Source organism: Aythya ferina, assembly GCF_964211825.1.
Source record: "Aythya ferina genome assembly, chromosome: 4".
NCBI lineage: Eukaryota > Metazoa > Chordata > Aves > Anseriformes > Anatidae > Aythya > Aythya ferina.
Window position 1 is genome coordinate 44877614 of NC_140300.1, and position 26532 is coordinate 44904145.

The window sequence follows — 26532 nt, forward strand, 5'->3', positions numbered from 1 at the left end:
ACCTTAGACTTTCTCAGAATGATTTTTAATGCAGTCTGTTATCAGCAAAACCCGTTTAAACACATGTCCCATCTGCCAGCACCCCATTTGCAAAAGAGCTTCTTATACTTGCAGACAGGAAAGCTTCTGCCTGCCTCCCTCTCTCCTCTAAATACCAGCTGTATGGTAATGAGCACAAACAGCTGAAAAATACTGCACAGTAACAAAGCTGGTACGAAACGGGCAGAACAACGCTTCCACTCAATGAAGCAGTTGTAGCATGAATTTAGCAGATTAGCTATTGAGCAGAGGTGGGGGGAGGCCTGGAAAAAATGTAAAGGGTCTGCACAGATAGCAAGAAAATGAAAAGAGACCAGAGGGGCACAAGCTACCAAAGGAAAGCCTAATTTCTAAAGTACTTTTGTTGAACCGTACGAACCAATTCTCCCAATTTTCTAAGGCTTATTCCTTGCGTACTAATGATATGCCAAATGCTATTCTGATTATTTGCAAGTTCAGTTCGTTTTTAAGGGAGGCAACTTGTTAATGAAAGTTTTCCATTCATTAACAAATCTCTTCATCGGCTGGGGGCGGGGGAAGCCCTTAGGAACAGAAACACGCTCTCCTCCTGCAGTTTCTGGTACTTGCAGCATGTGTGACCAACAAGCACCATATTATCTATTAACTTTTCGCATAATAGCCCTCTCAGCCTAACCATTTTTGAAAAGCGATTTTTTTTAAATGCTGACAACATCCACGCCATCCTCCAGACGCCGACAAGCTCTTCGCTGGATGAGAGGAAAGGATACTTGCTTTAAGAAAATTTGTGGGGAGCCGCATTCATCTGAGCAGCCCATGTGCGTACGAGGCACGCAGCTGAGTAGCTGTTTATGCGAGCAGCTAATTAGATACACGCTGTTTGCATCAAGTCTAAAAATTGCACATGCACTTTTGCACTTGAAATTGCATGCATCTACTTGGCAGGCCCAGAAGAAGTAGGCAGTTTTGATGCATAAAGCCGACAAGAAAACACGCTTGTTTTTCTTGTTTGTGATTGCCCAATGGTGAGTGCTACAGGGGCTTTTCAAGAACCGCAGCCAATGCTTTCTAGGAAACAACATGGAAAAAGATGGGGCATGGACATTGCTCAGCCAAGCGCTTCATCAGAAGTTTAATATGTGTGGCTTTTTTATCTATTTATTTTAATTCCGACTCTAAAAGCCTTAATATTTCAAGCCCTCAGCTTCCTAACATTTGTCTTTTGTGGCAGTAAGGCTAGTGAGGTAGTTTTCAAATATTCATCTAGTAAGACAGACTAAAAGAAAAATACAGTGTTGTTTCTGAAAGTGGTGAAGAGCGAAACTTAGCATCTGAGGGAGAAAAAAGATATTACCTCTACGGTCATCATGCAATTATGCATCATAACGCTCCCCAAAAAGCACATATAATCTTTTAACCTTTACACATCACACCTCGGGAGTTAAGCACACATACAAAATTGGCTGTGTTACTGGCTTCTTATAACTGGTGATCTTAGAATAAACAAAAAAAGAGAAAGCAATTTTCTCAGGGCATCAAAGAGCTTGTCATGCAGCTATACAATGGCATACCCAAATGACATTTTTATTGCTCGTGTCTATCATAACCCCATAACAAATCGAAGGAAAAATCACTATTGAAGTTCACTGGAAGTCTCCACCTAATTTCAAAATTTAATGCAGGTCAAATCAATTGAATTTCAGTAAAAGAATGTGTACTTTGATCTTTCCCGGAGAATTCTAGCACACCTTACAAAATATTTTTCATATTTCAAGCATCTTAAGGACATAAGAAATAGTTTATCAAATGACAAAACAGGTAGCATTTCACAGTTTTGTACACTCAGAGAAGAATAAAAACAATAACTCATGATTAGTTAACCTTAAAAACACTTAGCAGCTGAAAAAATTGTTACTTTTCAGCCTATATATTAGCAGTCATTATAATGACTCCTGTAATTTTCTGTACTTAAAAATTGTCATAAATATCACTTAGTTCATATTTCTGAATCTGATCTCTGAACTGTTTAATATGCACCAGGATAAAAACAGCTTGCTTTAACACATTACGTAACTGAAAGCATTTGGTACAAAGCAAAAGTAAAACACTTTTTCTATGGAAATATGATCTGCCCAAGCGACTTTGGTTCCTTCCAGATATACAAGTTTTTTCATCTCGCCAGGAGGAAGGCCCCTGGTACAACAGATCTAAGTGCCGTATCTAGATAGCATTTGCTATGCTACTAACTTGCTTATCATCTTCAAGTTTACCTTGCTTATCATCTTCAAAGGAGCCTGAGCTCCTCAATATCATTTTTTAATCTTTCCAGGCTCAGGTCCTGACCTACAGACTGGGATGCAAACACAGAGTCAATAAAGGAGGAAAGCCCCACTTATTCTGGAGGACTTTCACTTGAGAAATGCAAGATTTCTGCATGTCCCATATGACTCACATGAAATATTCTAAGATTCAGTGTTTTACTACTTTGAAACAAAATTAAGTATTCACAGCGACATAATCAAAGTTGCCTACAAAAACCCTAAAAAATTCTGTCACAGCATTAAAGAGAAAGCTTGCTACTGCAACTGGCAGAGCTAAGCTTCACTCTCCCCAAAAGTTTAACCTCAAAATCTTCCTTGTTGTATCACTGGGACAGAATAGCAACTACACTAACTGGAACTCTGTAGTAAGAAGAGGCTGGAGTGAATGTTGTCTCTGTTAACTAAACCATGACATCAGAAATAATCGTTGTTTCAGACCATACATCCCAGAATGATGACCCTTCCTTGTGCGATGGCAGTTTCAAGTGTGAGCCGGCGCCTGCTTTGGATACCAACTTCTTCTGCTTAAGCAAATACACCAAACATCTCTAGCAGTTCAGCTCTGCAGGGCCTCAGACAACGCACATCCAACAGTTGCCTTTAACAAAGAGGTATCCTCAAATGTACTTTAATATCTGAAGCTAAAAACAAACAAAAGTCGAAGTTGTTCTGTCAATGTCCTTTTTGTTTAAAGCATAACTACAGTTTGCCAGCACTTGCAAATAAGCTCCATGTGCTTCTAGCGCATGGAAACCTTTAAACACCAACAGTCCCGAAAAAATACCGATTATCTATATTCATGAATATAAACAATATTCAGGAGAAAACAGTGACTCACTATAAACAAGAATGATCTCAACTGTATTGACATTTCTGGGATATTTCTTTAACTTGAAAGAATTCACATATTTCCCTTAAAAGGAAGCAAGTACACAACAGATGAAGTAATATTTCAGCTTGTGATCTTCGAGAACAGGTTGAAGAGATGAAAATACAGAAAGATTTATAGATAGCACCACACTGCCCCTACACGTCCACTACAGGAACACCACCACAAGCTGCAAAATGCAAAAGAATTTACTGAAAGTGAACCAAGGTAACCATGTGAAACTCTGTTCTTATTCTTATTTTTGTATTTAACAGTCCGCCCCGCAATAAATAAATAAACAAACACAGATAAAGGAAGAGAATTGGAGTATCACTACAGTGGATGTTATATTTTAAAGGACCTTGAAGTACACGTTTAGTCCATTCTCTTAAAACAAACCAAAAAAAAACTACCTTGATTACACAGTTTATTACAATAACACAAACAATTCAGTTAAATATAACTTTTTCTCTGAAAGAAAAAAGTACATACTAAAATGGATATCCTATCAAAGTTTTAAGTTAAGAACGGAACAATAAAACTTCCATTATCATAAACACTTACTGGCATGGGAATTCGTTTATGAATGCCTGTTTGTGAAAAGCTATTTCACACTTGTTTATTCCCTTAACTTTTAAAATAATACATTTTTTCCTCAAGCATCCTGTTTCTTCTGACTTAAAATTCAATTGATACTTTGCATGCAGTTTAACATTAAAACTTGTCCTTCTCATTGGTGTATGGCTTTTGCTTCGGGTAACATTAAGTTGCACTTCAGCCAGAGACTTCAGATTGGATAAAAAAATAAAAAGATGTCCCATATTTCAACGAGTCAAATTCACCAGATTAACATCAACAAAAACACCGGCCAGACAAGCCCATTCTATTTGAATGGGGATGACTTTCCAGAGCATGACTGCATAGCTGATCTATAAAGATCATTTCCCCCAACTTTAGGATGTACTAGTCCAGGGTATACTCCCACAGAAGTTTAGACATACGACAGTCCTAAATTCCCACTTTCTACGCTTCTTCATACCATGTATAACAGCATTAAGCGAGACTTTTATCAAGTCAGGCTAAATATTTTCCAAAGGGTATTCTAATAGTTTCTTCTGCTGTGTTTGCTGCTTTGTTGGCTTAACCTTCTCATAGAGACAACACTTTGAGAGCTGTATAAAAAAAATCAGTACATGTTTGTATCTTGTAGTCAAGACGCATGTAGAGTCACAGTTCATTTCTGAACTTCTTGGTAGGATGACATTAAGATGTTTTCTGTGAAAACTATAAAATCTTGATTACTACCTTAGTTTTGGGTAACCTTCTTGCTGATTTAATCTCACAGACTTTTCAAAAGTCAGAACTTAAACCAAATACAAGAACAAAAGCAAGAAATGCATTATATGCTGGTGTGAGTAAATCCATAGTTTTCTACCCGCTTGATGCAGCAGAGCTATTCAGTTGCAAACTGAATACTAATCTTCAGAAATCACTAGGACTGCCAACCCAATCTTCGTCCTGTTCTTAAACTACATATAAGATGATATTTTTGTGATGATTTTCTGAAGAATAACAATAAAATAATAGAAGGTATTACGTCTCTGAATATTCTACAGGCACGTAAGCAACACAAAAGCATAATAACCTGTTTTGTATTTCACTACCTGTGCCTTGCTTGCACTTGAGAAAGGTTAGCATTCAAAAAAAAAAAAAAAAAAAAAAGGAGGAAAGCATGCTAAGTCAATGTATTCAATAAACACATTTCTTAAACTTTTTAAAAATTAATATTGTCTGGTTGTGTGTAGTACCTTTATGTTACAGTTAACAATTTCTATCCAGACCTGACACAAGTCTTTTCCTATTTTTCTTCATCCATGCTAATAGTATATAACAGCATACGCTATAGAATCATTATATATATTTATATACAAGTTGTTTGGAAAAGCTAACTAACATTTTCATGTCCTCAAATTCAGGGATCACTTTTCTGCAGGAAATCCATGAAACAGAGAAATAAATTGCAAAAATTAATTTCTAGCTCTTTTCAATTAAGATTTCAATGTTAGAAAAATGGTCTCTGCAGAAAAGATTACTACAGCAACTTGGGGATTTCCCCCATATTATGAAATCCCTCCCTAGCCCGGACAAAGACTTGCTGTGCCTCTTAGCTCCGTCAGTGATAAACCAGCATAAAAGGGATGCCAGGGGGCTTATGTAACATCACTGGGAGCCGCTGTTATATTTTCCATTATGAAAACAAAATGCCTATACAATGAGGCCATAAAGCAAACCACTGTATTGCACAGAAGCAAGTATTTTTTAAAACAACTAGAATGGCAAAATTTGCAATTTTTAAAATTTATGCTTAAAACATGTCATGTTCTACAAATGTTCATATGGTATTTAAGATAAGCATACCCTTAAGTAGAAAAAGTGCCTTAGAAAATCTCTTTTGCATATAAAATACCCTAAATCTATTCTGTCCATTACACTCACATGGTAGCTGTTTAAATAAATGGTACACCAGAGCTCTTCCTTCTATGTGCACTTTATTAAATCCATGGGACATTTTAGATATGCTATGGTTTGCAGGAACATCACAAATGTCTCCCTGGGTCAGGCCAACAATCCATCTAAGCTTAGCAGAGTCTGGTGATAATTTAATTTTCATCACAGACTAATGCCATGTCTATTAGACTGTTCAAGTCACCTGCATATAAGCACAACTTTTTCAAGGAGGAAGAGGAAAAAATCAAGTTTGGATTATCAACAGTCACAAAAAAGAGTAGGAAACAGCTCTCAGAGTGATGTATTTCAGAAATTCTTGCACTTAGAGATGTCAAACCACTGTGCAATTTGCATTCATCACAATAATGGTATAAAAAGGACACGTAAGTGTGAGCTCACGTTGTTTTTAGTATTTGTGTGGGGCCATCGATTGAGATTTTACTATGTTCCTGTAATTGTAACACTGTATGTTGCACCATGTCTGTAACAATACACCATGTATTTAACAATCCAGCCTACAATGACTTCTTGCACAGCTTCTTCACCCAGATCAGGGTAGTACATCCCCTTACTAACCAAGTGTTGCAAGGAAGTTTCTAAGCAAAAAAGATCATAAATAATAGCATGGTAGGTATAGTAAAAATCCATTTTCCATAACCATAAAGACAATATCCAAAGGATTCTCAACTAACAATAGAAAAACTAAATTCAAGCTTTCTCTTCTGACTACATGTTGGTAGAAACAAGGACTTAAAAGACAAGCCAGATGTTTTCTAAAAAAACTTTGAAAAACAGTTATTTCAGTGACAATTTATGGACCATCACGTATTTTATTCTCTCTTCTGGCTAGTCATATAGGTTTATTGAGTTATTACGTAAGTGTCACTCACCACCCTATTAGGGATCTTTCCCTTACAAGAAGCATTTGGAGCTTTCACAGACTATCCCAAGTTGGAAGGGACCCACAAGGACCATGAGCCCAACTCCTGGAAGGGAAGGGAAGCTTGCACTCAGAGGAATGACCACGTCCTCTTCAGAGGTTGCTTCTCTAAGAGGTTGCTACTCAGAACTTGGGTCAGGTTAATCGAAAGGCTTAAAAAAAATTGAAAGGTTAAGAGCAGGGGGTTGTATTTCTATCATACTGGTGGCACCTAGAGGTAAGCTCTCTGTAACTGCAACCAATCCAGCTTTGACTCAGCAAGCAAGGCATCAAACAACATTAAAATAGGAATGAGTGCATAGGTCCAGCGTCCAACACATGGCGTCAGGCCTTTTTATGAAATAATGAATTCTCAAACAAGTCGTGATGTATTCTCTGAAGAATATATCCCTGTTTGAGAGACTTCACTGCCGAATCTACGGTAGCACTTTTTAAGATGATATAAATTTCTTGTCAGCTGGGATGGCCAACCAGGGAGTACTACATAAATAACTTCTACGACCACAAAAAAAAAAAATTTTTGCTGACATACCTACACAGAAACAGCCCCATTTCCAGCAATATAGCTCTGGCTGCTTGGTACTATAGCCACTCATTTTTCTGCCCTGTCTTTTGTCAGTCTCACCTCCCATATCTCATTTCATTTGCAGCCAACAAAGCAATGCTGTATCTATGACACAAGCCTGGGATTGGTGTGGCAGTGCCTACTGCTCCCAACCCCTGTAATGTCACTAAACGTCCTCTGAATCTGAAGCATCCACTGGAGAAGGAGAAGTGCTATTTCCCTCCAAGCAACCACTGTAAAGGAACAAATTACACCTAAATACTGCACAAAGATCAAGCTGCGTGTAGATGTGCTGAATCTCTCAAAACTTTCATTTACATTAGCCTACCTAATGCTCCTGTCCACTTCTAATTTTGGTTTTAGGCGAGAAACACCTTTACAGATTTTTCTATTTTTATGAAAATAAACACAACTGTTAATCAGAGCTCAAATATTCTCTTTCTTAAATGAAGATAAACTAATTTTGCACTTTAAATGTAGTGGTGATTTTTCAACACCTAATGAACTTTGTTTTACGAAGTAGTGCCCTCAAATTCTCCTTACAGAAAACTTCTACGCATCAGTATTTCAAATTCCTGCCTATACCTTCCATTATGCCTGCATGGAAATGCTGTCTTTTCCCAAATCTTGATCCAATTAATACTATCTGGACTCAAGAGACAAGAGCATTTTCAAAAGCAAAAGTACATTTAAAAAAAAAAAAAAAAAATAGTGCCTATATCCTACATAATTTCTTTCCTCATTCCAACTAAGGATACATATATAATCATGCAACATAGGCTAATTTCAGTTATCTCCAGTTCCATTTATATATAAAAATTATATCTAATAAATATATACAATTGTACTTTGGACAGCAAAATCTAAGGATTTTGAAATCCTCAGATTTGAAAACCTCAGTTTGAAACCATTTATTAATGAGATAGCCACACTGGAGAAACAACTGAATTTCACTTGGACAAGAACAAATGCATTCCTAAAGGCTCACTGGTAAAGAAGGTCTCAAGGGGGTAGTGCTGTTCCTAAAGGAATTAGAAAAACAAGGAGTTGTCTTTGACTTTGTGCTAGATGCCTTCTAGAACAGGGACTAGCCACAATATTCTAAGTGTTCAGCTCCTGAAACATTTTTTCTTTAGTACTCCACAGACCTCCAACTGTAAGTTGTTGCAGCTTGAACCATGGACAGCATTCAATGCTAGTTTTTATTATTATTATTATTATTTTCCATTTATTTTGACAGTACACAAACAACTTCTGGTTTTCCAAGTCAAACAAGAAAAGAAGGAAATTTGTAGCAGCAGCTGTTTACAGGATTGGAGAATATGACAGCAGACATCCATGAGGTGAAAAGAACAAGACAAGGAAAGAAATGAGGTACAATTATTTTTGTTTCCAGATTTGCTTGTAAAACTACTACGTAAAACCAAACCTTGGCTCTTGTCTTCATTCTTGTCAGAGGAAGAACAGAAACTGTGTGCTGAAGGTAAGCTGGGGAAGTTTATGCTTCTGTTATTTTTAGGGTCAGGAAGCGAAGGACAGGAGAAAACACATTTATAATACACTAGAAGACGTATCCAGTGTTTCTGCTATTTAATATTTTTTTCTATTGAAAACTAAGATTTCATATAGACTGAAAAGCTCTGATTTATTTGAAGCTAGAGAAAAATAATATAATGGGAAAGAAAAATGAAAAGGTAGAAAACTTCAGGTTTGGTCTGCTAGGATAATATTACTAAATTTACTAATTTGTCCATTTATAAAGTAGTTGCCAAGTTGCACTTAACACGGTCCAGATAAAGCCTCTGTGTTTGATAGTTTTTGATGTCTATAATAGACACAAATAACCAAGGGCAGACTCTTTCAAAGCAACAATGCTGCAACTTATTGGCAAGGAGCTAGAAGGAAATCTTAAACTCACACTGAAGAACAGCTCCGGAAGAAAAAAAAACAGCATCTGTATCTGTGTATGTATGCTGAGCATTATTATTAAGTAGTATTAGATAACAAGATGCTATGACTCCCCAGTTCCGAATGCAAGAAAGGAAGCAATTACCTACTAGCTTTAATATTGCACACTACTGAATGAAAATTATATATTGTATTTTAAAAATAGACCATGAAGTTCACAAGCACTGTCAAAGGAATTCAGAAGTTCAGAAAGGTTTTTAGCATATTTATAAGTAGCAACTGACATTCTTTTAGAAATACAAAGATGGTTGCATATATTAGGCTTTTAATAGGGCAACAGCTTTGTGATCCGTGTCATTACATGCTTTGGAATGCCACATCCAATATCTGACACTCTTATTCTTCAAAGACAACATACATTTGTATGTCCTCTCCATGGAATGCATACTGATTCTTTTTTTGTTGTTGTTCTTTGAGAGAAAATAAAAAAGCCTATTGATAATGCTGAGACAATTTGAAGATAGGAAAAAAGTAGTTCAACAGTATACTCCTAAGGTACCTACAATATGGAGGGGCAACGTATAGGAAAAAAAAAAAAAAAAAAACGTGATTTGTTCTTTTGCTTTCATTTTGCAGAAGTAATTTTTCCCCCTTAGTTTCAGCATTTGTTTTAGAAAAAGAACTTAGGAACATCTATAAAGCAATACAGTCTCTTCCAAGTCCCAATGTTTGAATTTAATTCCCTTTCTCCACCACCTCCTTTCTCTCCTCCCCCAAAGAAGTTTCCTTGTAAGCTAAAAAAAGGCAACACCTCAGGTTCTCAACTCTTTAGTCTGAGTTCTCCACAGAATACTCGTTCACCATATGTCCATATACCATCAAAACACAAAATATTTTTTAAAACTCTGAAAAGTTAAAACTAGTAAAGAGATCAAAGCTTCGAATTTATGCCAAATTAGAAGAACATGAGAAAAACTGGTCAAGAACAAAGTTGGTGTTGTATGCCGCCTCGCAGCAAGGCATGAAAATGCACAAATAGGTGCCCAAGCTTTGTGGTTCTGAAGGCTCAGAGATACAAACAAGCTGAAATTAAGTGTAGAGAAACGGTGGAAAAGAGTTTAAAATACATTTTAAACTACTGTTTAGAACTCTACTTACTATATTTCTCAATAGTTGTCGCACATTTCACCCCAGTGAGGTTTGACCCGTGTCAACATAAAACCTTTGTGAAAAGGACTATATTTACCTTCTTCCATATACATAAGCGTACAAATAAAAATACCATACACTATGTATAGACAGTCACTTGTTAAAATATGTAAAAAGACTGCACATTTTGGTGTTTATATCATGAAGATTAGAGTTCTCTCTTCACAGAGAAGACAGTTCAATTTAAAGATTTTTTTTTTGTTCAGTAATACTGTTCACGCTTAAGTAGTGCAAATCTGAATTACAAATCTTAAAATCACCAAGAAAATACAATGCCTGAGGGCCAATTATTAAATAACATCTCAATTTTTATATCAACATATATACACAGAAGACAGACAACGCTAAGAGCAAATAAACACAGATGTCTCTTGAAAGATTAGTTTTATTAGGCTTGCAGTACCTATTATGACTGGGTAACTATGTCTGAATAACCTCAGGGGACGTAAATTGTCTGCTGAAGCCCAAAGAATATGCTGAAAATTTTCAGCAATTATGAACTCGTCCGTTCTACATGTCCACTGCCAGAAGCTGCCAATGCTACCTGTTTCTATAAATTAGGTCCCCAAAGTCATAAAGGCACTTCAAATTAACAGAGAGGCGCAAGTTATGGTTTTTAATACTCCAGCACTTCAGCGACCAGTTTGAATTTTTACAGCGTGTTTCCCTCTGCGTCAGGAAGAGGAAAAGACAGAAACCACGGCATGTGTGCTGGTGGAGGGGGGCAAAAAGCAGATTTCCACACCTGCCTCTCCCTGCTGTCATGTTTGCAGGAATGGATTAGTTCCCTGAGGATGTCTTAGATATCTTCTACGATTTACTTTCACCACGAAGCAGGAAGAAGAGTCACTTCTGATGCAAGCTCTACCTAACTCAACAGAAGTAAGGCTGGACCTGCTAAACACGGCCATAAACAGACAAATATGCAGTATTTCTGGACATCTAAGACATTCACTTCTGCCCCCAAATTAAAATGGGCCAGCACTTCAGAACAGGAAACTATTTCCTCTTGACCCTCTCAGAAGTTTGGATGCCTTCCCAGAAATCTCAAGACCGGCGCGGGGCTTAGTGCTGCGTCTGCAAGACAGCTGCATTCATTTTATATCGGGCACTAAAATGAGAAGACATCTGGATGCAGCCCCTCATGGGAATGCGCAGAACAAACCAAGGGAGACAGGTTGAGCAGACGCAATACGCTGAGGAGGCGCCAGGTCCAGAAAGTGATCTACATCAATCCACTGCTCCGAGCAGATTTGACTCAGTAAGGCGGCAGGATATTCAGACCGTTTGGAAAGCTGACTTCAGTTACCAACAGGAGATCCACAATCACTAGCACAGCTTGGAGAAAGGCTGCTCAAGCTGTCTCCTCTGCTTTTGGGAAGTAATGGCTACGGCTCGCTGAAGTTTGCCCCCCACGATGACCAGCTCTTTATGCAGCAAGAAAATGGGAACAGAGAAGAAGCTAAAAGAAATTTACAGTAATTTCTCTGACATTTAAAATGGAACATTGCCAATAAAATTATAAAAAGCTTTCTCTAACACATGGGGCTGGGGAGGCTGTTTCTTAAAAACATCAACAAACCAACCATAAAACTAATCTACTTCTGCAATTTTAATCCACATATTCCATATGAGCTAGGCACCGACCAAAAAAGCTGCTATTACTATAATCCATTTTCTTTCTAAAGCGAAGAAGTACTGCTATGGACATATGTCCTTAATAAATCTGGAAATTAGTTTCAGCCCCCGCATTAATTGCAATTAATGTCAAATTTTTATAGTGCAAAGTGACCTCAACACATAATGATATTTTAAACATGATGAGAAAACTAACAATTTCTACCAGAAGCAATTTTATACCATTAGATAAATCTCAGCCAGCAACAGCACTGACACAATAGACCCTGCCATAGGCTAAAGGGATGATGTAGCCCCACTTTCTCTAATTTGTATAATTATTTTTTAGCCATGTGCAGCATCTGTTAGGTAATCTTACTTATTTCTAGTGTCAATGGGAGTGGAAACTGCAAGGAAGGGGCAAACAGATGTCAATCACATGAAACAAATAGAAGATTAGTATTCTTTAAAACACATTCCTCCTAAAAAAAAAAAAAATAGAAAGGTTCACAAGCATCTATTCTGAATGCTATTCAAGGAAAAGAAATTGTTACCAACTGTGAGAGTTTACTATCTGCCTGGTGATAACAAAGCAAGGGTAAGGAGTGAAAATTGATTTACATGTAGTATTTTAATACTTAAATTATTATATTTAAGCCTAAATGCTTGTGCTTTAAAATTAATTACTGGCTGCTACAGCAGCCGTATTTTTATATTTCTTCAACCTGATGGTTTATCTGGCCTAATTAAGAAATATTAGACTAGCCAGCTACAGATAATTCCTCGTTTCATTAAAGGAGGTGCGTGGGCAGGAAGGGTTTTACCAGAACAGCGTGCAGCATACGCAGAGAGACAAAGAAGAGGAATACTGTGGGCGTAGAAAGGCAGGACAGTAAAGAGAGATGCTTTAGAAAAGCTATGTGGACAGAACAGGCACTAGACAGCAGCAGACTTGGTTGATAGCTTGGTATCTAGATGGGATTTGAAGGTGGCAAGGCAGAAGAGGGCAGAGACACTGAGGCCATGAAAAAATTCATGGTAGGAATCCTGTCTGAAATTTCACTGACAACGAACCACAGGAGAAATGCAAGACGGAATGTAGTGGTGCTGCAAATATGTTAAAATTGCAAACATTCTTGCCAGCTGCTGTGGTTATCATGAGAAGTAATCTTGTGTTAGGGTTTATTAATAGCAACATGCTTTGGAAGAGACTGCCATTTGTACTTACAGAACACCGTATCGTGCAGATTCATTTAGAGCAAGAAAATCTTAACCATTTAAGTATAGTAGTAAGCCTACCTAAGCACAGAGTAAGCAGAAAGAATGGGGCTAAAAACATACCAAAAATACCTTTGCAGCATCTGCTCTACTTTCTTTTTTCTACCTAGAAAGTAAAATTCCACTGGGAGAGGACCTTCAGAAAAGGAATGGCACTGTATCACCTACATACTACTGGCCGGTGATCCTAGAAACAATTTTCTCTTTCTAGCAGCTAGCACACCTCTATTTCTACTTTGTCTTCTGTCTTTCATCTCTACAAGCAGTAAGCATTCTGTGCAGAGGCACGGTTGCATACAGCTTTAAGGATAATACCAATAGTAAAATCTGTAAATAAACTTATCTTTTTCAAGACTGTGATTGTGTATGCAGAGAGAGAGATTGGGGCTTCTAAACCATACAGTGCCTTGTGAGATCTTTCTTCATGAGAGCAGCATGTTGTGATCAGTTCCCTTTATTACATACTAACTACATTATAGGCTGAAATATATGCTGACTACTAAGACTGGAGTCAAATGTAATCTTAGAAATTCCACAGAAAGGTACATGTGTTGAAATATCTGGTCTCAAATTTGCATATATTTACACACTGGATTCCTAAAATAAGTCTTTTACCTTCCTGAGTCTTCCACACACAAGTTGCCTCCTATTTTTCAACTTTCAAATAAAATTCTATCTTGTATATGAAAAGCAATGCAGCTTATACAAGCTTAATAAATGATCTGAAATGCAGCGTGGATTACAAATTACAACACAAAACACTTGCCGTCTTTGCCATATTGTTACACCATTCCCTGAAAAAACATTTCCTTATCTCACAAAGAACTTTAACAGATAAGCATTTACCAAGTATTTGTTCCATTCATAGTAAGTATAAAATCAGTTGGGTTAATAAAGCTTTGCTAAACTCAGTTTATAAGGAAAGATAATACACAGAAATATGTATTTAGACTTTCAGTAACACTTATGCGTTTTAACTCAATCTTCTTCTTTCCTCCCTTTATCAATCAGTTTAGAGCCTATGGATTTGGTGATTTTGGAATACCCTAGAATATGATCTACAAAAGAAATGAAAAACAAAAGAATTTTTCAATGATTTGCCTATTAATTTGAAATGTTACAGTGTCACAATGTTATTAAAAAACATATTTTGTGCATCATCTTGCACAGAATCAAATTTTCTTACGACATACACAGCCAGCACTTGCATTCCGCAAATCCACATTAAAAACGTTGTACATGGTTTGCAATTCCTATCTGAATTTTTAAGATTTATCACCCTACCTCATAGACTGCATGTTCTACTACCAAAATCACATCCACTTGACAGGTAACTAGAAGTTTTTCCGAAGTGTGATCAAACCACACGTGTTCTACAGCCACCTCAATGCTCTTACCAAGAAGCCTTGTAATCCAACCAGTTACTCAGAAAATATTTTCAGGACACGACAGATCAAAAGTACAGACTTCTTTGACTAAAAGTCAAAGGGAAAAGTCACATCAGCTGCAGTGCTGCTTTACTGCTTTTTCAAGCCACTGAGAAACCTTAAAAAATCCCTGAATACAGTTTTGAAAGGTGCTACTCTTGCCCCTTTTCAGCATTATCCCTATGCAAAATTACACACAATGATTTTAACATGAAACGAAGACTAATAAGGGTACCAGGAGTGCAGATGGAGTGAAAATTGAAGAGGAAAAAAGGGCCTGCTTTTAACAGAGGACAGATACCAAAGAGAAGCTGTGGGGGGAAAAGCAGAATTAGGTCTAAAACTGGGAGGAGGATGATTGAGATAGAGCAAACCAAGGTGTAAAGCAGAGTTTTGAAGAAAAACACAAGCTGAGCAATGAAACTATGAAGGGGGTAGGCTCCTCGGTCTGATGAGTGGAACTATTATAAGCGTCAAAACCATGGCTCTCTGACAGTGACAGTCTGTCACGTAAGAAGCGATAACCAATTGGTGTGCTAGGCAGCAGAGACCTGTGAGGGAGATGCTAATGCTACAGCCCGGCCTCTGCCTCGCCTGGGTGTCATTCCCGTTCGGTTTGGCTGGACTTCCACTCAACAGCTGGGAAATACCAGAACCAAGAAGGCCGGTTAAAATTCATTTGCCTTCTTTCTGTTTCTGCATAAGGAATCAGTCCTGCACAATGACCCTTTCCCATACCTGCATAGCTATGTTCAGGAAATTACAAGGGCTTCGCTTGCTGTAGGAGGACAAGAAGTGTTTACTTAGAAATATAAGGGAGTGAATAAAAAGAAAATGGAGATTCATGGTTAAGGTGATTAGGTTTCAAAGCAATAAATGAAGTATTTAATTATACATTTCATAACTTTCCCTCAGGTATATCAATCAACGAAGAGGCAGCTGGGTCAGTTTATGGCATCGCTGCTGTCTCCTGTTCCTTCTTTTCTTCTGCTGGCTGTGGTAGCCTCCATAGCTTGAGACCATAAAACAGACCGACTTTAAGAAGGTAAAGAGCTTTCACAAAGGCAATCCAGCATGTTTCAATAGCTCAGCTTTAATAACAATAAAGCTTTTTGAAGACATCTAAACAACTGGGCACAAAAGAATAAAATTGCCCAGTCAAGCCTCATTCTGACACCTCCTGAATTTAAGTGACTGACTTCAGCATCTCCCTAACACGCTTTTAGCATAGGCACCTGCATATCAGTCTAAGTAACATTGCTCACTGCACGAAAAGTAGAAGTTTTAAACACATCAAAACCACACCAAAAAAAAAAAAAAAAAAACCAACACTTTTTCTTTATGTTAAATACAAATGAGTTTCTTACTGCTGCTTTTATCTTGGCCAGAAATAAGTAGTACAATTTAAATATAAAAGCATTTCTCAGAGACAGTACGGTGACAGAGGATCACTGAATATTCTGAAAAAAACAGTCTCTGGGAGTGTTGCAGTGAAGATTAAAAAAATAAGAACAGGCAAGTTTTCAGAGATTGCCCAGGTATTTTTGACCCAGTACAGCAGGTTAGACTAGATGTGCGCATTCTAGCTAGCAATTTACTTTTTTCCCCCCATGAGACAGGAGGAACAGCTGTTTGAACAGCAAACTAAATGCTCCCTCCTACAAATGGCTATCTTAAGCCCAGAGCTTCTGTAGCACCCCACAGAGGTAGACGGGAGCATGCTTCTGCACGCACGTAGTTCTGGCAGAGCCATAAACACTGGCTACCAGCTGACTGCATCCGTAGATAAAAAAGGAAAAAAATGGACCGTGGGGTGGCTTAGTGCACCTCCCGTAAGCACAGCCTGGGAGTCCCTGGGGAGCCTCAGCTAAGCCTGGCCAAACCACCCCAAATTAACCACGGCTACCTTGAGTTAGCCAGGGAATCGAGGACCTGCCTAGTGTTTTTCCACTTCTGTGATTCCTGTTTTGTTCCCTCTCAAGTACAGAACTGAGTTAACTGTTTAGCAAGCCCAACGAAGGAGATAATTGAAGAAAGAACAAAAAAAAAGGGGGTGGCGGGGGGGAAGAAGACAACTTCAGCCTGCCAATGCTCCACATTGAGCAAATAAGCAACAGACTGCTTCTCCTCAGGGCTAGCACCTCACTCAGGAAGTACTTCAATTCCCCTTGTGAAAAGGGATGAAAGGCATAGGAAAAGAAGTTTCAGAGTGAAGATACTGGATTTTTTTTATTTTTTTTTTAAATAGGAAGTAGTTCATTATTCAAGATTATTAACATTCTAAAGTAAGCTTCCCTGTAGGCAGCGTTAAACAAGACTTAGGTTTGCCCCTTTCTCTAACTTTTCAGCATTCCTTTCTTTCCACTAAAACAATCTAAGTTATACTTTTAACAGAATGAGAAATAAAAGCTCTGTATGGATGGCTTTTCTGGGAATATTTTACTTACAGAGCAATGGACATCCTCCCTTATGAGAAACAAGCTTAGGGGACAAGAACAAACTTCTCATAGATACCAGCTGATCAGTCCATGATCCGTGCTTCCATCAGAGTGACAAATTCTGACACAAACACAGAGAGTGAAGTAAAGGCTAAACCAGCTTTGAGAGAATAACTTGTGACAGCCACTTAAAAAAACCTTCTTGCCACCAGCAGCCACAATGCTGGTTACCTGCCACAAAGCCCAGAAGCAAGGAGTCTCCTGTAGAAGGCACAGGCACGCGGGAATGCTCTTATTTGTCCAGTAGCAGACACATACTCATTTCTCCTTTATGCTCTTCTGATGGTCTCTTCTTAACAAATGGTAAGGAATTACAGGGAGGGAACACTTTGTTCACTTGGGCTTAAAGAGAAAAATAGTTTAGTTGGTTTTCATTTTATTCAGGATCTGATCCGAAGCCAGCTGAAATGCAGAGAAGTACTTTCCCTAGTTAAGACGGGAGGACACAGCATTTCCCAGAAGACTAGATAGTTTTTGGTTCATTAAGTAACTTCTTGCTGTGATCTATGAAATAACATGCTTTACCCCAGCAAGAAATACAATTTGTTGCAGAAAATGTCGGGATTAGATTTTCCTGAAACACTGAAAGGACTATGTGGCTGAAGTGCTGGCACAAGCAGTTACTTTGATTTGACTAACAACAAAAAGGGTGGTTTTGGTTGTTTTAATACAGAAATGAAGGGATAAATCACCAAGTCCAAATGAGTGAAGATGTTTGCACATAAGGCACATCAGTGTTTGAAACAACTACGTGCATACTAATCAAGCAGAGGCAGGAAAATGAAGTGGCATCTCACTCCAAGTGCTCTACTGCAGTAACAAGTCAACCCGTAGTGTGCCATGCATAAAACCAGTCGATGCTTTTACATATAAAACTGTCTACAAGCTGGCAAATAAATCAATCTTCAAATGCTTTATCTTTGTTCACCTCATGTACAAGTACATCTGACAAAGGGAAGCATTTCACTAATGAACTGAGTTGATGAATTGCCTGAATTTTGTCAGATACATTTTAAGGGTGAAACAGAAAAACTATTCTCACGAAATGGCACGGTATAAATGAATCTCTGCTGTTTCCGAGAGCAGGGCCCTTGGAAATGGATACATTTATTACCTCAGCTTTTCCAGTTTAGAATACCGCAGGGTGCACACTGAAACTCCTTTGCAACAATTCAGCTCTACTTTAAGCCGCTTGAAATAGAGGAATGCTGAAAGTGCAAAAGGCATTTTCACAAATTCTTCGGCTTATTACTGCTGCTCAAAAATGTATATTCAATATGGTGAAATTGTTATATAGCAAGTTTTAACAGTAACAAGTACTGGAATTTTCAGGAGGAAACGTGGAAATTAAAGAGGGAAGCAATCTGTTTTTAAAGTACAGCTTCTGAAACTGGTAAGAATTAGAACAGTTAGAAAGGAGAAATACTTCCATCATTAGTGGTTTAAGAACAGCCTATGGAGAAAAATCATACAGTTAATTTACAGACCAATTCATAACAAACTGAAAGCATTTACTATGATAGAGAAAATAGAGCACTTGCTTTTGAACATACGTGACATGCATGACTGTCTCCTAAGTATGTTCAGTGATCAGCTGCAGTTCGAGCTAAGTGACATATGATACCTGAAGTTTGCACTAGTTAAAGGGCTTCATTGCTCCTTCACAATATACAGCAAAGTCCACTTCAGTGCCTACAAAAGATACGTTAACAGCTAAAGAGGACCATAGCTGTGTTTATGTTTGACAATCCAGCATCAATGCTTTCAGCAACATTTTGAAGGCATGCACGCGTTTATCATGCGAGTACAGTGCTTCTAGAGCTATGCACAAAGCTATTCTCAAGAGCTACACAAAGAATGCTAAGTAATACTATTTTTAACCGGATTCCGATTAGGGGTATTGCAGGCAAGTGTTTTAACTCCATGAGCAAACTGACAAAATGCATAGGGGCAAACTGTTAAGTCCTGTGACCATTTATAGTACCCTTCTTGACAGAAGCCCAATAGAACTAATGCAGAGGATGCAGAAGCTATGGGTTGTCAGCTCCCCTAACGGAAGCAGTTTTATTTCCAGGGATCACAGTACACATTTTAAAGATGTTTTGCTCAGTTTAATGCACGATGAAGTAGGAGAAGGAATGAGTTCAAACAAGGAGAAGGTCGATAATCTTTAAGCCCTGTCAGTGTTTGAACAGCCCAGTCATACACTTACCAGAGAGCAGTCAGTATTGGTATTGACACATTGCCTGCTCATAACTTAGAAGCAAACCCTAGCCAATGTTTTAAAGTATATCAACTTGGGGTCTGAACATTCAATACTGAATAATTCAATCCACCACTTCTTAAATGAAGAGTATAAATTAAAGAAAAGAGTTGCAGACCAGAGGAGTTCTGACACAATCTTCAATTTTACTTGAAAATACTTTTTTGGTTTTAGCAACATTTAATAAAATGATATATTTGTGTAACAAAAGTATCGATCCTCCCATCTGTTGATACCAAAGTGGGTTTTATTTTTGGATATGTAGAAATGAAAACGCAGACCTTTTATGCAGCCAACGCATGCTACCATGGAAGGAACCCAATATGGTGATCGCTGAGAGCTCTACGCAGGCTTTGAATACATTGCAAGGCATGAGAGTAATGGTGGAGCCTCTCATCTTTTCCACTACCAGCTGCCATCAGACTGAGAACTAGTAGTTTCAGAAGACAAGTAAAACTTAAATTGAAGGTAAAATACATGCTTGCAGCATTTATTAATTTCCAGCTTAGTCCTAAAGATAAAAGTAGATGCTGAACAACTTCTTAGGACTCTTATAAACCTAAAACATCCAAACTCATGAAACTGACTGCTCAAACATGATTTAGGACAGGACAACTGAGAGACCGTGATCATTTTAGAACAATGGAATTTCTTCAGGGAACTGATTTTTAAATCGTCTTTTCATATTTGCAATAAGCTAACGCGTAGCCACACTGCTCACTACAGAAAATACATATGCAAGATTAGCATTTCCATGCTGACAGCATAACTTTTTAATATTCCCATTACTTCTTTAAAATAAGACTTGTGTGGAACATCTACTAAACTCATGGAAAAATTTTTATTCTGATAAAGCATAGAAGCAACATAAAGACAAAGGAACTAGAACTATCAAAATGTATTCCGAATGCTTAGTTTCAGGCAAACCATTCTCAAAGCACACCAAAAATTTGAAAACGCCTATTAAGAGATGATTACTTTATCAATTTCAACCTTGTGAAATGTTCCTATTCGCCATCCAGTGAACACACAAGTAGTATTGAATTTCAGAAAAACATTATTTTTTGTGAAATGCAACCATATGACAGAGCGCTGTATATACACGTCCCAATATTTGCACTGCTGCAGGTTGATATGACACTGCTAGCCTTCAATACATACCATGTATCTTTTACATACAAGAAATGTTCTCAGATACTCAAAGCAACACAGTAAGGAGAAATCAACCTTTCAAGGGCAATCTTGTCAAATTTAAATGTCATCTATGATTTAACTACGTAAATTCACTAAAAAGGGGTATTTAGACATTCAAGGGAAGTCAGCACATTTGCAAAAGCTGAACCAGAATTTTAAAACTTGGCATCAATAAATGGAGTTAATATTTACTCAGTAGCAACAGAAAACTTCATAGTGTGGGGAATATTCATTACGATGAATAAATTTATTTATAGTTCTATTGAAAAAAGTTCCAAAAAGTAATAAAGACAAAAAATTAATTTGACTTTAGAGAGCATGAGCTCAGCAATATGTAAATCACGTAACAGAATCATGATATAAGTTGATTTGCAGCTTTTTTAAGGAATTTAATATTAGGTACTGGAGAGAACAAAACTTAAAATACTTTTTTCTCCCCCTCATATTTTGTGTTTTAAGAGCCACATTATCCATATAGTTCCTGAAGCTGTAGCATAAGACCCGTGATAGTCTGTCAGGCTGGGATTGTCTATATATAAACTATATCGCAACCTCCACATAGTAACATGCTATTTTTATTTTCTGTAACAGCAAAAAATTTTTATCTCCACTACTGAGTTACTACAGTATTAAAACTGTATTTTAAGAATTATTACTAAAAACATTTAAATATTAAATGAGTTTAAGATCTCTGAATTCTCTACTTTAGTACCCAACTGTGCCAGTGCAATTCAGAACTGCACTCAGTGATTGCCTGCAACTAAAATCCTACAGCACCTAAAACAGCAAATAAGAGTGAAGTACAAATTTAAGAATGCACTTCTTTTTATATTTTATTTTTTTCATCTACATGGTTTGCACCTATAAAATAATCTCCGACGTGTCCCTGTAAATGAGTAATATCTACGACAAACAACACGTGGATTTTAATTAAAATGAAGCAGGAAAAAAAATATTGAGATAAGTGACCCAAGGGCTCTTCTGTGGCACCCCGAGACAATACGCTGTACAGATAACTATTTCCTCATGGGACGAATGCACCATGACAAAGCACTAAACCACAAGCAAAGTGATCAAAATTCAGGTTTTAAAGAATTTTACACTTACCCGCCTACGGCAGAAGGGCAAGCCCTGGGCAATGATGCTGATGCTAAATATCTTCATCACAGTTTGGTGTGGTAGAGGCTCTTTGGTACTTTTAAGATCAACAGGAACCAAGCCATGGTTTATGGCAGTTTTCCCAGGTTTGGACATTTTACTGTTCTTACTCTGTCAAGTCTACTAATAATGCATGAGCATTGCTAAAAAACCTTTGCTCCTAAAGTTGCATGTTTTCCTTCAAAAACGGGTTTCAAAGTGGCGATCCAGCTCCCCACAACCTTCTGCCTTTGTCTCTCAACCTTCTCCTGCCAAGTGTCCTGACCTGTCTGCTGCTCAGTGAAGCGCGAGCTATCCTAGTATAGACAGGAATTGCACGACGGAGGGGCAGGCAGACTGCTCCTGCCAGTCACACAGCTGGTGGACCTCCCCTGCCATGTCAGGAGAACCCTTCTCTGAAAAGGGATCCGGAGATTAAAAACCAAGGAGAAAATCATGTAACTGCCACGAGCTTTCAGTGCCACAGACGTTAACGCATGTGCTTTAAAGGAAGAATTTTTACTTTATTTTAAATTGGTTTATTTTATGAGCTGGTGATGTCCTTTCAGAGCAAGAATTTAAGGAGACTCCAGCCTTCAGACCCTAACGGTGTTACCCCAGGATCAGCCACACCGCTTTCCAGGCAGGCTTCTTCTGGAGGCTTTCAATAAAAACTTGACAGCTAGTGACTCAAAAAAGTTACCCAGGCTTTGCTGTTTCTCACCTCCGCAATCACAATGTATTGCTAAGACTGGAAGTTTAAAAATGAAATGAAAGAAAAAGTAGGAAGAAATTGGAGTCCCCCAAAGTGAAGATATTGGCTTGAAATGTGGTGGGTTTTGTTGTTGTTTTTTGGAAATCAGAAGTAAGACTACAGTTTTCTTCCTAGCCCTCCTTACCGACATACAGGCAGCCCAGCCTGCACCTCCCTGCTGCTGTGGGGGCTTTGGCTGTAGGCACCGGTGGCATTGAGGCGTTCTCCCCTTTTCTGGCGGGTTTGCATGCAGGCCCCTTCCATCACACTGGTGGAAAGGAGAAGGGCACAGCCCCTCCTCCGTGAGGAGTGTGGGAAGAGTCACCTTGAGTTTCCCAGCTAGTTTTCCTTCGCCCCCCTTCCTGCAGGAAGGCTGTCCCCGAAGGAGATGGGGAGAGGCTGCTCTCAGCAACAACCCCAGCTGAGTGCCATTTTCTGGAATAAGTTGTTATTCCACCAAAGCACGCTAAAACAGCCGTGTCTTATTACTCAGATTACCTGCAATTAGTTTACTTCAATTTTAAATCATTTTTTGGTTCAAATTAGCTTCCCTACAATGCTGTTAGGTTCCCACAACCCTATTCAACCCCTGTACTTAAACACAGTTCTTAAAAATGTATTCGAATTTTGAAAACCTTTTTGAGCAAAACTAAGTAGAAAGAGACAAAAGCCTGTGAAAATGTCTTATGAAATTACTGATAAAAGATGCAGAAAGCCGTCAAAGCCCTTGTACGAACCGAGCCAGTATAGCCCAAAACAGAGTGAATAAATGACCATTAAGAAATCTTGCGTGTCCCTTTATGCACAACCCGGCAAAGATAATTAACTGTATAATTATGTAAGGGCAAAAGAGGGAGTGTAGTAATGCTTTAATGCTTGAAGCACAACACTGTAACTTGACAAAAGACAGCATTAAAATATGCCTGTATTAGCATCTCCACTTAGCTCTTTGTTTCCCCTTCAAAAAAGCCAACCTGTCATCATGTTTCACTCACAAATAAAGGGCCTCCCCAACTACACATTTACTTGTTGAATACTTCTTTTTTTTTTTTTTTTGTAAAAACATAAAAACCCAAAATGTTTCACTCAGTATATATACATTTCAGCAACTATTTACTTATAAGAAAATGCCTCTTAGAGAACTTTACATTTCTTTACAGATGCTGCATGTGGAAATGCTGGGATAGGTGGATGAAAACACTGTGCCAATCCAGCATTCTATTTTTCTTTACTACTATTCCATTCAAACACCATTCCAAAGTAAGCTTTAGATGTAGATTTTCTTCTAAAAGACCTCCTATGTTTCCTTCTTTACACTTCATCCTATAAACACCAAAAAGCAGTTTATCATTAGCTTACATGTAGCAGTGGAATTATCAGATCATACTTCATAGCTTCATTCTGAAGGACTTGGTATTTTATACAAGTATTAGACTTAACTTGGCTAGAAGACTTTGGAAAGGTGTCTTAGGATTTCATTTTCACTCAGACAAGGAAGCCTTACTAAAACACTCCAAAGAGGGAGCAAACGTGCCATTTTATTTCTACCTTAAAAGACTGAACGGAGGAAAAACAAGCAACTCACAGTTCTCTATTGAAATATCTTTCAAAATAAAGCAATAAATCAAAGTTTTCCATTTCTGAGGTACCAGTTACTGTCTCAATTGTTCCAGCAAAGTGGGAAGTTTACCAAAATGTATTTCTATTGATGTAATTTAATATTTAAATAGTGGGTATGTAATGTGACAAGATGAGACCCAGTATTTATCAAACAAAGCAACCCTCAGATTCTAGTTTAAGGAATACGCTGTATTTCATTTAATCACATACAGAAATACATGCATGTGTGCTGTGAGAAACTGCTGAAAAATTGTTTTAAGAGACTATCTCATTGCGCAATTGCTGAGAGGAAGATCAGACAGCGTGGCAGATCGTTCTATTTTAATACCCGCCGCTATCAGTTGGTATCAGAGCCTAGTAGCATACCAGTGTACAGACAGTCTTACTCCTCCTTTTACATCAGCTCGTAACCAATGTGGAGAACAGGGACACGACTCGGTCCGTTTACAGTTCTGCATGCAGTCGGGGAGCCAGGCATTCTCCCAGCCCCACTCGTGGTGCAAGGCTCCTGTCACAGATTATTCTCGTACCTCTCCCGACAGAGCTCTGATTATCAGACCTCACTTTGCTGTGTGGTTTGAGGTAAGAGTGCCAGCATATGTCAGTTTTTCCTCAGTAACTTCCAAACATTCACAAACAGATATTCTAAAGTAAATCCACGGGGACGCACTTCTAGCTGAAAAAAAAAGTATCATGTTCACTTTGAGTTGCCTACTTACTAAGTGGATAAAGCCAAAGCAGAATAAGGATTACTTTTTTGTCATATGCAAAGTGACTACACTAAATTTTACACTCTACCACACTAAAAGGAACAGCTTCAGTTTTTGTCTCTGCCCACTCCACTTACCCCCTCTTTTTTTGGCATCATCAAAATGCAGACCAGATATTGTCAGCCCATTTTTGCTCCCATGCATCATCATTCCTTTTCAGCCTTAAATGCATGACACATTACTGATTGTAGGTATTAATTGTCTTACAGTAATGTTCTAGGGCCCCAAGCTATGCTGGACAACTATAAACATTTAATCAGTGAGAGTTCTTAGCCTGAAAATACAACACAGCCTAATTTAAGCAGTAAGAGGAAGACAAAAATGGAGAGGGTTGGCTATTTGGAAGTGTCAGGAATATATCGCACATATTATGTATAATTTATTTTTGTATTCATTACACATATACTTCTCATTTAAGCTCTAACTGTAAATTTTAAAGAATAGCTCTGTTGCTTTTATCTTTAAAAGCTTTTTCTTTAAATATTATACAGAGAGAAGGTATAAACTTGACAAATGTGAAACTACAGAAATTTGAGCCTCACTGTTTTTAATACATTTTTCTAGCATCCTATTTCTGAGCAATTTGGGACTGATTTCCAATGATGCTCTTTTTAAGTGTTTACCCATTGTCGTGTTAGAAAACAGATCACTTTATGCATAGAAGTGCCTGAAAACTTGTGTTTGAAAATATTAGTTTGAGATTGCTATTGACAGTTAACTATAAGCTTAATAAGGCAGAAGACTTTTCTTTCTTTTCTGAGGGTCCAGTGAGGGGACACCTCTGTAAAGCAAAAGCAGGCAGTAAACACCAGTAACTTCTGAAGTAATTAAACATGAACCTTTAGCAGAGTTTTTTTAGGAACTGTTTACCAGAAATAAAACGTTATGAAACTCCCTTGCTTGTTCAGAATACTTGACTGCAGAAGGCTTTAAGGCATAGCTGTAAAAATTTATCACAGCAACAAAAAGCAGCTTACTCACAAACTTCACAAAATCTTCTCCTAGAGCCCACAATTGTTTTGGATACTAATCCTGCTGAAAGACTACATGAACTTATGACATTTTAATGTGGTGATGCAACAATTCAAGACCTACAGAGGCCTAAATTAAATATTTCCAAGTATAGAAAGACTGAAATGCAGAAAGCAGAACCCGAGGCACTCTTTCAACAGTTCTTAACATTGGTGAACAGCTGCCCTCAAATGGATAAAGCAGAGCACTGCAACATTTCTAAAGTCACCTTCTCAAAATGTGCAGATATTGAAAAACGCACTAGAACTTAGATTATACACATGCCTTATTGCTTTCCTAACGTTCATGCCTGTCCCTATGCATGTGTAGAAAGAGTACCAACCCTTTTGTGAGCGAAGTGAACTACACTAGTAACTATTCTTGAACGGTGACTGTGGTCCCAAGCTTCTTTCTGTGAAGGACTTCTAATACCAGTACACAAATAGTTCCCAGTTGATATACTGCATGAGCCTGCTTTGTGCAGGCAAATGAATAAGCTGCATAGAAACACAGCACTGCTGTACCAAACCAGACCAAATATACTAGTGGCACTGCACCAAAAAAAAATTCGCTCTCAAGAGTCTCTCTATCATATCCCAATTTACTCGGTACAAAACTCTGTGTGT

The 26532-nt window shown here is 38.0% G+C and overlaps 1 protein-coding gene across 3 annotated transcripts in view; it reads right to left on the minus strand.

Moving 5' to 3' along the window:
* FBXW7 (F-box and WD repeat domain containing 7) overlaps positions 1–26532 on the minus strand; it is a 164655-nt gene that overhangs the window by 55934 nt on the left and 82189 nt on the right. Inside the window, exon 1 of one of the 3 annotated variants that reach the window (XM_084516803.1) lies at positions 21722–21990. The exons of the other annotated variants lie outside the window; for them this stretch is intronic. Within the exon in view, the coding sequence (XP_084372929.1) occupies positions 21722–21868 (147 nt within the window). The 5' untranslated portion in view covers positions 21869–21990. Of the gene's footprint in view, positions 1–21721; positions 21991–26532 lie in introns of those variants that run through there. 3 annotated transcript variants of the gene reach the window in all.